This window comes from Miniopterus schreibersii (genome assembly GCF_964146895.1).
Source record: "Miniopterus schreibersii genome assembly, chromosome: 12".
NCBI classification, from domain to species: Eukaryota; Metazoa; Chordata; class Mammalia; order Chiroptera; family Miniopteridae; genus Miniopterus; species Miniopterus schreibersii.
Window position 1 is genome coordinate 37,518,833 of NC_138112.1, and position 13,896 is coordinate 37,532,728.

Here is a 13,896-nt window from a genome sequence, read left to right on the forward strand (position 1 = left end):
TTTAAAAAAAATAAATGTGAAGCCACCTATGATCAGATGTGTGTGTGATGGAAAGATTATCCCAGATGTGTATGAGAACCAGGATTGAATGGGGTAGATTGAGGCACAATTTACTTGGGAAGCTGTTTTGCAAGCTATGTAAGATAAAACAGAGATCTGAGCAAAGGCCTAGAGATGGGGAGGAGAAAACAAAACTCAAGTCACATACAGAAGACAGGAACATGTTTTAGTTGATCCAGGTGAGTTTGGGCCGAATATAAGTAGTTTGTTTCATGGAGGGAATCATAAGCAATCTAGGGTAGGAATATGGATGTTGAAGATCACTTGACATAGATGTTCAGTGACCTCCTTGTCACACTTGGCTTGCCGGTATCCCGACACCTCTGCAGAGACAAAGGTAGTTTAGAGTTCATGGGAAAGTAAGGCAGGGTCAGTGTGAGAGGAGGGTTATCAACAAAGGAGGAATCAGTGTCCAGAGAGAGCCATCAACAGTCAGTGGAACCCCATCATCCCATCCTCAGAGGACAGATGGTCAGAGGGGCCTCATTTCTTCCACCATCATTGAAACCAGGATTGAAGAAAGGCCGCAGGGGCCCGGTGAAGGCACATTCAGAGAAGGTGTAGATGAGGGAGCCATGGTCAGTGATGTTGTAGAAGGAGACGGTGCTGGCTTCATAATCCAGGAAGATCCCAATTTGGTGTGGGGGCACCGAAAGGTGGAGGGGAGTCTGCGGGCAGGTGCCAGCCTCATATTTTTGTTTCTTCCACAGCCAAATTGTCCAGAAGCCATTCATGGGGCTGAGTATAAAATGCCCCTTCCTCTTCACAGAGTCTCTACAAACCCCCAGGTCCCAGGCCTCTTTTCCCGTCACATCTACCTCCCAGTAAAATTTTCCAGAGTCAAAACGCTGGGCACCCAGGACCATGGGATAAGTATCAAATCTCTCCTCATTTTCAGGCACCGTCTGCTGGGTGTCTCCAAGCCTCACTTGTCTTTTATCCTCTGAAATGATGAGCCACGGATTGGCTGTGTGTGGATCCAGGGTGACGTGTGCTGCAGAGAGAGGACCACAGTCAGGCCGGGAGAATGTGTGGGGACTCACTAACCCTGTACCTGTGGTGGTGGTGGTGGGCTGGTGGGGTGACCCTGGGCCTCACTGTTTGAGGAAATGACCCCCCAGCCAATTCTAGCCCTTGCCCAGACCTCTGAGGAAACCACTTTCCCTAGCTCTGTTCCTGCCCCACCTACTTTGACCTGACATCCCTCCCTCACCCTGGACATAGTCGCACCCTTGTTATCCCATTGCTGCTCAGCAGGCCAGTCCTACTCTCCTGGAGCTTGTCTCACCTCCACACGTCCTCAGCATTGTCTTCAGCCCTGGCACATGGCACACACTCTTCAGGTCTGGGGAGATGATGTCCAGCTCTCCCAGTTTCCAGGACTCACTCCTGGGAGAAACAGAGTTAGACACCCTGTCTTCAGCTCCTACCCCACACTTCCCAAACCCTAATGCTATAACCTCTCTTGTGGATGGCTGATAATTCAATTCAACATAAATTTACAAACACCTGTTGTGTTAGAATCCCTAAGGGGGGGGTGGGGGAGGCAGAAGGAGGCAGGATTCACTCCCTTTCCAGGCCTCCTGGTCACATTGGCCTCTACAGCTTGTGGATAGTCCGGCACCTCCTCTCCCAGCCTGAGGTCACCACACAAGCACATTCGGTTTCATTTTACAGGCAGGGTGCTAATATACACTGAATCATTTCCTATGGAACCTCAAGGAGTCTCGCCCACGCCTTGGCTCCTTCTGCGAGGTTTGTAACTGGTTAGATTTTAAAAAAAGGAGTCTCATCGGGCTGTAGACTCAGAACTTCCCAGAATTTCCCTGTTTGTCAGGGCTTCACTTTGTGAAGATGTTACAGTTCAATTGCTTTGGGCAACTCACCAACTGAGATGCCCATTAATGAGCCTTCTGAGACCAGAAAATATTTTATGGAGGATTGGATCTTTGAGAATAGGAACGAGGGTGGGGGAGACTTCAGTGTATGTTTTTCTAACCCAATAATCTTTTATGTAGGTAAATACACTTCCTGCCGCCCCTTCCTTTAACAAAGAAAACCTCTCCTTACCTTTCCAGGACACTTTTCACCTCCTGAGGGAAAAAGAGACAGAGAGTAAGTTCCAGAACCACTGGTTTAACAACTGAGACTTCAGTCCTGTGGGTGATGCGACGCCATCCTGAGGTCCACAGGACACTGCTCTGCCTGGTCCCTCTGGGCCATGACCTGAAAGACACTTCTGACCAATCTGGAACAGAGGGATGTGTGAATGCTGGTGGGTAACCAGAAACCCACGTGTACCTACACGTAACCTATAGCCAAGGGAAGGACCATCAGTTTAAGGACTAAGAAAACAAATTAGAAAGACCAGATTATTGGGGAGAGGAAGGGGATGGAGAGAGTGGAAAGAAGCAAACAGCCCAGCCTGGCTGAGGCCCAGACACAGTCACAGGGAAAGAATAGCCAAGTGAGGATGCGCAGAAACTGCTGTCTCATTTGTGGGCTTGAGCTGTTTGCAGAGAAAAGGCTGGTTAGCTAAAGCTCTGCCCTGTGCGGTAGTTAATGTTGCTCCCTCATGTACGCGAAATCAAATCACCTGAGAATATTCTGTTGCCAAGGTTGGGAGCCCTTATCCGTAACTGAGTGGCTCCTAGGCCTAGTCAAAAGTGCATTAGAAGCTTGGCTCAATGTTGGGCCAAGGCAAAATTTAGGTAAAGGGAAGAAGAGAGCCTGCCAGGTCAAGCCAACCCAGTCAGCTTCTTTTGCCTAAACTGAAAGAAATGGCCTCATGATCATCTGAATGAGAGATGGAGAAAAGGTGCAGGAAAAGAACTGTAGAATGTTACGACAGAAGGGTCTTTTGAGACCATCTAGTTCCTAGTTTCCCAAAGTGAGGCAAACATATCACTGGTGGATATGAGGTTATTTTCAGTACACTATACACTAATGAATTAAAAAAAAATTATGTACTTGTTTTAATCTTAGCTCTATCTCTTACTATTTGGGTAAACTTGGTCAAGGTATTTAGCTTTAGTCTCTCACTAAGTCTCTTAACATCTCTGTGCCTTAGTTTTCTCATCTATAAAATGGGATAATAGGAGCACCACCTCATCACAATTGTTACAAGGGATTCAATGCCTGGCATGTGATATGTGCTATTTAAGAATATGCAGTTATGGCGAATGAGAGGTAAAAGGGGTCAATGGGGGAAAAAAGGGGACATCTGTAACACTTTCAACAATAAATATAAAAAAAAAAAATGCAGTTGTTATTTTTATGAGACAGAAAAAATATCAGTAACAGTATCAACACATGATTTCTTGGCTACTATTGGTTAGGACAAATTTCCCTTTAAATTAAATTTATTCTGGTAAAAGACAATTTAAAGAAAAAGAACTTGTTAAAATCACTTAGGTAGTTCGTCGAAGTAGTAGAAAGTGTAAAGGTGACACATTTATGACTAAAGTTTGGGGAATCCTTGTTATTTAGTCCATTCCCTCTCCCTTGTTTTACATATGGAGAAATTAGGTCTAGGAAAGGAAAAAATGACTTAACCCAGAGTTATAGAGAGAATTGGTGACAGGGCTGGGGCTGGGCTACTGTCTCTTAATTTCCAGTTCAGTATTTTTATTTTTTTATGAAAACCTTCCCATGGCCAGACACCCATCAAAGAGCCTTAGGTAGATTCTCTCATTTAATCCTCACAAAAATTCTTTGAGATATGTAATATCCATTTAACATATGAGAAACCTGACACTTCCAAAAATTAAGGACTTTTTTCAAGGTCATGAACCTGGTACATGTTAGAGCAGGGACTTACCAGAGATGTTCATTTTAAAATAATTGCTGTGTGGAATACCCCTCCTAAGTCTGCATCTTTCTATGCCTTGAATGCAAACCACTCATGGGTCTGAATTCCAGTTTGTTTTATTTAAGAAAATTCCAGGGACTGGGTTTCTGTTTGCTCTGATGGTAGCCCCAGAGAGGTCTGGCTTTTGTTCAGTTCCTCCATGAGTGCAGAGTATGGGCCCCTCCCCAGTCTCACCTGCAGCAGCTCCACCTCTGAGCACTGGCTTCTCCTCTCCAGCTCTGAGATCAGCTCCTGTAGGGCCTGGCAGCGCTGGGCCAGCGTGGCCTCCGTCTCCCCCAGGATTCTCAGCTGTTCCCTCTCTTCCTTCTCTAGCTTCTGCAGTTGCCTCTGTTCCTCTTCAACCAAGAAGTTTTTCTGCTGCTCGAACTCTGAGTGAATCCTCAATTTGTGTGTCTCAACCTTCTCCTTTGGTGTCATTGAAATGAGAAAGGTGTTTTTTTTAATCAAAATCTCCCAAGCTTGGAGAATGGAGGTATCCATACCCACTTCTACTCCCTGTAGACTCACCACTCTGGCTCTGTCTGGGAATAAACACACACACACACACACACACACACACACACACACACACACACACACAGGATTTTGCTGGGAAAGTGGGTGAGTGAGGCTCTGGGATTAAGAGGGGAATGGGATTGGTGGGGGACACACTAGCTGCCCTAGAACAACAGTTGCATCAGCCCATGGAATCAGACTTTCCTCAACTTCTTTCAAAACCCAGTCAGTACCCAAACATGTCTTTTGTCTTCATATCTGTTACTGAGGAGTAACACTGTTCCCACTCGAACAACCTCACAAAGACAGGTGCCACACACCATTCTTAAGTCCAGGGGAAAGAAGTTCTCTGTGATACTCTTTGCTTGCCCTCTTGCGCTAGTGATTAGAGGGTCACTGATGACATAGGATGACCATTTTGCCACCACAGCTTGGTTCACCCTCCCTTGTTCCCAAATCTTTCTCTTCTGGTGCCTATTGGCCATGAGTTCCTTCCATTCCTCTCTATCCCTGACCTGCCTCACCTCCATATCACCAGTGCGGAATAAGCTTTAGTTCTTCATTCTACTTTAGACCAGTGATCTAGACAGTCAAGCAACCACCTGGTCAGACTGGTTTTCCTACCTCAGGCCTTGGTGGTTTCCTTAAGTCTGTTCCTCATAGCCGTGTCTCTCCTGGGATAGCTCTGTCTCAGATAGCAAGGCACTGGTTTGGTCATCCCCTAAGACTGGGCAGGAGCTTTAGGGTATGGCTTTTTCCTCAGTATCTTTTCCTAAGACTCTCGAGTTTTGTGTCTGATTGGGAGCTCTCTCTGAGCTCCCCACTGTTTATTTCCCTCTACCAGGAGACCTAGAAGACTGCTGGTTCTTGAAGAGTGAGATACACTGACTCTATCACTCTTCAGGCAGGTGTAGCTATGGTTAGGGTTTTCTTGAGGCTAGGACCCTGCACCCTGTCTAGGCTTTTGATCTAAGATTCCTTTTGGGATGTGACTCTTGCCTTCCAGGCTGTTCTCTTCATTGTAACATCCATTTCCAACTTCTCAGCGAACTCTTGCTTTTTTCTCAGTTTCTTTAATGCTTCCTGGAGCTTCTCCTGCAGAGAAAGATAGCAGGTTAATGCCCAATCAGACCAAGGAGGGTGGTGTGATGTGAGGTGGGGGAAGATCATAATGGTTCTCAGAAAAGCCTGAGGGCAGAGAAGGAGGGAGGACTAGAGTCTGATTAGAGTACAAATTTTGTGGGGGGGAATACTTTGGAAAAAGCTTCATGTTTCTTAGAAAAGAGCCACACTGTTGGGGTGGTGGTGGGGGGCACTACTCATTCCTAATTAACCAGGAAGCCACAAGAAAACATGATCCTTGCAGCATTTTCCCATAGCATCTTCCCTTCTCCCCGGGAATAAGACAGTTGTGATGAGCCTTAAATTAGACATAGAGGATGGGGAACACCCCCTTTCTCCTGTCCCTCAACTCTATAGGTGACTCTCTCCCAACCCCAGCTCTGGGGAACAGAACATTCATCAGGACCCCATCTCCTTTCTACCTGTCCATGCCTCTGTGCCAAGGCCTCACCTGGTACTCCTCAGCAGCCTCCTCAATTGGGATCATGGAGTGGTCACGGTGTTTCCGGGACTGGGAACACACCCAGCAAAGAGCCTTCCCATCTGTCTCGCAGAAGAGGTGAAGCCTCTTTCCATGCACTGCACATTGTTCCTTCTGTGTGCTCTCCTTGGCATTTTGGCTGATTTGTCTTAAGTTCTCCACCATATTGGCTAGCTGAAGATTGGGCCGGAAGCTCTTGGTCAGGAATTTCTTCCGGCATGTAGGACAGGTGCCGCCCCCAGCTTTTGCCACCTGAGAGATGCATTCGCGGCAGAAGCTGTGACCACATTCAATGCTCACAGGCTCCACTGTGGGATCCAGGCAGATGGGGCATGTAACCTCCTCCCACATCATTGCCAAGGGCTTTTCTGAGGCCATGGCGGAATGTCCCTATTAAGCAGCACTGTGGAGATGTTGAGATGACCTACTGGGGAGAGGAGAAAGGTTAGGGAGAAGACGACGAGAAAGGTTGTATGAGAAAAACAAAACAATTCAAAGGAAGACATGAGGGAGAGTGAACTGGGGGGGGTGTTAAAACAAGACCAGGACATTAACCCGAGTAACAAGATCTTCTCCTCCACAGTCTGGTCCATTGATACAGTCAGACAGAAGGCGGTAACTGAGTCCCCCAAAGAGACAGTGAAAACTGTCACCCCGACCAGGAATCTAACCAGCAAGCTAGGTATGTGCCCTAACAGGAATCGAACCTGTAACCTTTTGGTGTGCAGGAAGACACTCCAACCAACTGAGCCACACTGGATATAAGAATATGTATATCCGCATGTGTGTACATGTATGTGCACATATGTATATGTGTTTATACATACACACATGCATGTATGTGAGGTCAGAACTCCCTGGGCTCTTCTTTCAGCTACTCTGAACGGGGCAGCTGTCCTCATTTCCATCTTAAATAACCCTGCCCCTCTCTCCTCCAGAAGGGGACTTTTAAAAAAATCTTCACTGGAGGATATGTTTCTTAATGATTTTTTAAAAAACTTGTTTTGGTGTTTTTTTTAAAAATTGATTTCAGAGCCCAGCCAGGAGTGGCTCAGCGGTTGAGCACCGACCTGGGATCCAGGCGATCGGGGTTCGATTCCTGGTCAGGGCACATGCCTGGGTTGCAGGCTCGATCAATGGCTCTCTCATCATTGATGTTTCTATCTCTCTCTCTCCCTCTCCTTTCCTCTCTCTGAAATCAATAAAGATATATTTAAAAAAAAATTGATTTCAGAGAGAGGAAGGGAGAGGGAGAGATAGATAGAAACATCAATGGTGAGAGAGTCATTCATTCGCTGCCTCCTGCAGGCCCCCAACCCGGGATCCAGCAGCAGCCCTGGGTCAGGAATCCAACCGGCCACCAGGCCACCTCTGAGCGCACAGGACGACGCTCCAACCAACTAAGCCACACCGGCCGGGGCCAGAGGCAGAATTTGGGGAAGGGAGTCTCAAGGATCGCAGACCTTCCTCTGGACCACCCTCTGGCTAGGCTTCCAGGTTCCGTCCTGTTTTTTTTCCAGCTTCAGCCGGCCCCGGTCCCAGCTCAGGTGCCTGCAGCAGGGCAGCCCTAGCTCCTTCCCGGAGACTGGAAGTCCCGTTCACAGCCTCGTTTCCTCCCGGGAAGACCTGCTGCGGAGAAGGGGAAACTGACCCCGAGGCTCTGGGGGGGCGCTGGTTGGGAGGGGATCTTCAGATCTGGGCTGGGGGACCTCGGCCCAGCCGCGTTCACTCACCTTTTCGGGGGACTCAGGAGACTGCGGCCGGTTTTCATTTCACTTTCGATTTTCTGTAAAGAGGCAAGTCCGAGAGGGAGGCGGGCAGAAGGGAGAGGATGGGAGGAGCGAGGGGAGGAGAGGAAACTGAAGGGGTGGGGCGGGGCCGCAGAGGGCCCGAGGGGGTGGGAGGACAGAAGGCGGAGGGGAGGCGCCGCCGGGGTCAAGCTGCTGACCGCCGGGCGAGAGCTTCTCGGAGGCTGGGTCAGAGTGGAAGCTCCGCAGCGTTTGCTTCTTGCTTTGTGCCCCCTCCCATGTCCTCATTACCTAAGTAAAATATCTATCTACTAGACTCAAAATACACTGACAAACAAAATAGACCCAGAGACACTGAGGCATGCAGCAGATTGTCCTATATCAGAGGAAAGAGGGAAGGAGTGTGGAGGCTGGGGGTTGGGGGTGGGAAGAGATTCACCAAAGAATTTGTATGCATATATGCATAACCTAAGGACAAGACAGTTATGGGGTGAAGGTCTGGAGAGGGGGCTAGAGCAGGATGGAGGGGGTCAATGGGGGAAAAATGGGACACCTGTTGTACTTTCAACAATAAAGATAAAAAATAAAATAAAAAAGAATTAAAGACCCCCCCCCCCCCAATCTATCTACCTACCAGATGGAGGGGCCATCAGCCCACACCTTCCTGCTGTACCCAGGTGTGGGAGCTGCTCCTAAGGAGGTCTGGACAGAGAGAAGAGTGCCTGCAGTGCTCCCTCACTCGCCACCATCTGCTTCCTACTTTCAGAAACAATTCCTTTTCAGGAGACTTGTTATTCTTTTAACATCAGGGTGTAAGAGGTTTATTTCAAATGACCTCAAGGCGTGTATCACACCAGTGAGTGGTAAGAAGGGAACAGACAATTACTAAGCACCAACTGCGTTCTTGTCACTGAACTATAAGTTTTCTGAGGTTATTTATTATTATTATTTTTTAAATTGTGCTAAAATACCCGGAACATAAAATTTACCCTCTTAACCATTTTTAGGTGCGTGCTCAGTGGCATTGAATGCATTCACATTGTTGGGCAGCCATCACCACTATCCACCCACAGAACTTTTTCATCTTGCCCAACTGAAACTCTGTCTCCACTAAACAATGATTGTCCATTTCCCCTTCCCCTCGGCCCCAACAACCACCATCCTATTTTTTGCCTCTGAATTTGACTACTCTAGGTGTCTCATATAAGTGCAATCACACAGAATTTGCCCTTTCGTATGACTTATTTCACTTAGCATAACAACTTCAAAGTTCACCCACATTGTGACAGGATCCCCCCCCCCCCTTTTAAAGCTGAATAATTTTTATTGTATGTCTACACATTTTATTTATCCATTCTTCTGTCAATAGGCATTTGGGTGGTTTCCACATTTTGGCTATTGTGAATAGTGCTGCTAGGTAAGGTTATAGTATTTTAACCATACAACAACTTAGTGATTTAAGGCTCATTAAACTCATATTACAGGAGAAGCCACTGAGGCTGAATGGACTGAAGTGACTTGCTTGAAATGACATAGTAAGAGTAGGTGCACTGGGCTAACGGCCCAAGGAAGACCCTCTTTTAGTGATAACGCAAAACTCACAGGCTGCCCTGTCCAAGCAGAGGCTGTAGGGGCAGTTGGTAGGGTTGTGGTCATAAGATATAGAGGAGGAAGGAGAAAAGAGGAATGGTGGGGAGGCTAGAAGAATTCTCAGTTCCTTCCAACTCAGACATTCTGCCTCTTTTTCCTTTTCAATACCTATAAAATTTAAGTAGAAACATCAGTTGAGCTTTGCTATATTTTCTATAGATTTAGCAAACCTAAAAACATTTCATGCTTCTTTGAAGTTTCCAGTCTGTTTTTAAGAGAATTTGCTTGGTGGAAGGCTATCAGGCAAAAAAATCAAAGGAAGAAGCTGAAGAGATCTGTATGTAAATTTACAGACACTCTGCTTCACGTCATTGCAGACCCTTGTTGTTTCCTGCAGGCACTGAGTAAGCCACTGTTGAGAGGGGTAGAAAAGCAGAGGTCTCAAGGTAGGGCAAACAAGGATGCAGTGTTAATCCTGCTATTCACTAGCTATGTGCCATTTCTCTGAGATTCAACTGACTAATGTGTTAAATTAGGATATCAATACATACACCACAGGGTTGCTTTGGAACAGTCCAATAATATGCATTCAGATAAATTAACACAACACATTCATAACTGCAGTAGTCCCAACCTTGGTAATTGGGTATTAGACCAATGTTGCCACTCATTCCAAATTTCCCTCACTCACTGCCAATATTTTAGTGCTTCAGTATTCTTTTCCTGGTGATGTGGCCCAAATCTTCATTCTTGAAAGATCAATGCCCTTAAGGTTCTTGTCTTTAACACATTGACTATTGTTATCAGGCAAAGACAATGAAGAATCTCTCTAATGTATATTTTGGGTTTTAGGCACAGTATGCTTGCCCCTATGATGTGCCAGCAACCCAAGTTCTCCTTGGTAATAGGGAGAAGTCATTCCACCCAGTGTAGAAAACCCATCCTCTACCCATTTCTTCAGTGGATTAATAAATCCCAAAGACCTAGGGGATAGGTGCACATTTTAATTTATTAGATCCAGGTTTGCTTCTCCCTTCTTCATTGACCCTCCAAACAAGGCTGAGCCTTATGTTAGAGGATGGACAGAAAACTTTCTTGTAGAGGCATAAGCTACTAGAGGATAGGATTGGTGACTGATTAATCTCTAAAGAAAGCACAGTGAATAGAGGAACCTCAGTTTTTAAAACCATTTTAAAGACTATTGGATAATGTCGGTTTTAGAATGAATTGAATGGGGAGCAGTCTCATGAGCAAGAACTGGTTTTTTGGTTTCACCCTTCTATACCCATTGATTATTTTGTCTCCCATCCCACATTTGAGAGACAACCTGCCATTAGCCATGCTCATTAGTTTCAAAGCAAAGAAAGCATCCTGGCATAAGGTGCTAGAAAAACTGAAAAAAAGATTTCATCAAAGAGATGTCGGTATTTCAACAAAACACAGAAATCCATTAAAATTATCTCTATTTTTTAAACCATGGGACATGATAAGAAACTATAAAATTTCTAACATTTCAATGAAAGGAAAAGTGTTGTGTGATAGGTACGAGAAGGCTTACATTGGGGTGCAGCCCATGAAAAACAAAGATTGGTCTTCTGATTGGGAGAACCACCTGGAAAACCTCAGAAACTGCTGTTAATGGGTTCAAGCAGATGGAACCTTGAGATGTCCTGTTCTCTGATCTGAAGGACACACTGGGATCTTCAGTGGAATAAAAAGGACTCAGGACATCCTGCAGTATAGCCTATAGCCTCTACATTGTCCTCCTGTCTGTGCAGGAGAGAAGGGAAGAAGGGATGAACAAAGTTAGTGAATTTAAAGCTCTGGCCTCCTACAAAAAAACGGACCAACATCCTTCAAGACTTTCAAGGTTGTGGAAACCAAGGAGAGACTGAGAACCTGTCACAGACCAGAAGAGACTAAGCAGACATGATGTGGTGTCCTGCATTGGGTCCTGGATTAGAAAACAGACACTAATGGAAAAACTGGTGAAATACAAAAAAAAATCTGGACTGCAGTTGATAGTAATGTACCATTAGTAATTCCTTAGTTTTGACAGATGTAATATGTTTATATTAACATTAAGGAAACTGGCTGAAGAATACACAGAAATTTTTAATGTTATCTTTGAAACTGTTCTGTAAATCTAAATTTCTTTCCAAATAAAAAGTTTAGTTAAAAATCCCCAAACTCTGACTATGAGTGGTCGGGGAAGCATGACATGTGTATGGGTGATGTAGAGGAGTCCAGACCGATGACTGAAGCCTGTTCTCAATCCCCTGCTGGAAAGGAAAGGGAGTACGTATGGAGATTCTAGGATGCTGCAAGTCCTTTTCTGAGTGCCTTTGTATTCTAATATAGTTCTAACAATGACCCCATGAAATAACCATTATTCCCAGTTTGCAAGTGAAGCATAAAAGGCTCAAGGAGTTAAAGTAATTTGCTTATTATCATAGTGGATAAGTGACAGATCTAGAAATAGATCACAGCTTTTCTACTGCATCATGTTTGATGGATGATCTCCAGGGTTAATACTGGGAGAGAGAGGGAGAGATATGACTTTATCATTATAGGTTTATTTTCAACCACCTTCATTCCCTAGGTGTAAGAATAAAGTTAGAGAACTTTTCTCCTCTCTGACATGCTCCCCATGTCTCGTACACACCTCTTTGGCTACCTTGTCTGATTTCCCTTTGGCAGAATTTGGAAAGAGCTGAGGCTCATTCTCTTGAGAAATGAAAATGCCTCACTGCCTCTGTTGCTCCAGAAGGACAGAGTGTGTCCCAGTCTCTAACCATTCTCTTGGTCCCCACCTGCCTCCAGGTAATTCATGGGACTGACTATTTGGGAAGAGCAGTTCCTCAGGACTGGGCACTTCAGTATTCTTCAGGTGCCCTCTATGAAAAATTATCAGGATGTTCTTGCTGTTTAATGCTTCCTTCCAAGTCCCAGAGCTGCCTGGCCCAGGACTCAGGGGGTTCAGCAAGTTTAACTCTGAAAATCTCTTGGATTTGCATGAGGATCCCAGCAGACCTGTTATTTCCCTAACTCTACCAGGAGGATTATAAAGTTCTGGTCTTTATTGACACAGCAAGAAATGCTTTTCACAATCAGAGGGGTAGGTGAGAGGACGCACAGGCTCTGGAGCTATGGTGAGTGCTGGGACTAGAGAGTCAAAGCTGGGCCTGCGTTGGGGAGCCTGAACACTGAGGCCTTGCACCACCAGCCTACATCAGTGTTTCTACCTCTGGGCAGCACTGAATGCCTCTCCACTCTCACCCCCCTACCTCCCCTGCCCATTTATTCCTAGAACAAAAAAAGCTTCATACAGCTAGAAAGAAGCTAGAGGGAAAAGGGTATGAGTTGTTTCTGGGGAGCTGGAGAAGCTGCAGTTTGTGATGCCCAGGTACAGGTGTCTGGCCTAGACAGGTTTATGCTAAGCTTATTTCTGAGCAGAGCAGTATTAGAGCTAATCTTGTCTGATGCATAACAGCCTCATGGGCTTGGGGAAAATTTGGGTCACCAGCTCCTTACTGTCTTTGCTAGGCTAAGACTGCTGTGCCAGGGACTATTTCTCTGTAATTTCTTTTAGCCCCAGGCCTGGGGCTTCTTCAGTCTCAAGACTCAGCTGGCAAATCCAGAGACCTACAGCTTAACATCCCCTAGAGTTCTGGAGACTAATGCTGGTTGCCATGGAAATCTTCTTGTGTGAGAAGGGTCTCCAACCTTCTCTCAGCTGTGTCATTGCTTTTCGATGGCTCATAGCTTGGCCGTGAACCATTTGGGGACAGACTTCCTTGATTTGAGAAAGAAAGTCTGCATTACTCATGGTCTTCTGGAACCTGGATGAACACATGGTAGAGGGGCAGAGAGTGTGGTTTAATTTTTCCCACATCCTTAGAAGGGTCTGCTTTGCATTGACTCTGTCCCTCTGTCTCTCTCCCTCCCTCTCTATTTCTTTCTCTCATTGTTTTTCTTTCCAGATGTAGGTTTATCATATTTCTTTTAGGGGAAAGTTCTTAAGCCATGAACCTACAATTAAATTCACACACTGTGAAACATAGGGGTGGTCAATAAGCACCAGAACCTCTGATAATCTTAGAACTTTTCTATGGGGAAATTCAAGGATTGATGCATATACGAGGTCAGGGAGGAGATAGGGGTGGTAGATGAGATTGCATAAATCTTAACTGTATTTCCTCTTCTTTGGGGATGAAAAATTGCAGCACTAATGATATTAATAATCATCATAGCTAGCAGAAAGAAGCAACAGAACACAGTGCTGAAGAGTGTGGGCTCTGGAGTCAGACTGCTTAGATTTGAACCCTGGCTCATCTACTTTCTTACTTCATGATCTTAGGCAAGTTATCCAACTGCTTGATACCTCAGTTTTTCCATATGCAAAATGGAAATGATAATTATACCCACCTCATACAGCAGCAAATACTAAAAAAATAATAATAGCTAAATTTATTAAGTGCTTATTATGTGCTGGGCACTCTCCTAAGTGCCTTGAATGTATTCTCATT

General features: G+C 45.5%; 1 protein-coding gene across 2 annotated transcripts; it reads right to left on the reverse strand.

Annotated features, from left to right (window-relative positions):
- Nucleotides 1-208: 208 nt before the first annotated feature.
- Nucleotides 209-7,851, reverse strand: TRIM21 (tripartite motif containing 21). Of its 2 annotated transcripts, none has more exons than XM_081153921.1 (7): nucleotides 7,763-7,851; nucleotides 6,000-6,456; nucleotides 5,426-5,521; nucleotides 4,106-4,336; nucleotides 2,131-2,153; nucleotides 1,349-1,449; nucleotides 209-1,054 (listed from the first exon to the last, which is right to left on the reverse strand). In XM_081153921.1, the coding sequence occupies exons 2-7, from the start codon at nucleotides 6,405-6,407 to the stop codon at nucleotides 507-509; spliced, it is 1,407 nt and encodes a 468-aa protein (XP_081010047.1). In that variant the 5' UTR covers nucleotides 6,408-6,456; nucleotides 7,763-7,851; the 3' UTR covers nucleotides 209-506. The 2 variants fall into 2 exon arrangements, with proteins under 2 accessions (XP_081010047.1, XP_081010046.1); XM_081153920.1 differs by having other exon boundaries at nucleotides 6,000-6,453; nucleotides 7,763-7,836.
- Between the last annotated feature and the right edge of the window lie 6,045 nt (nucleotides 7,852-13,896).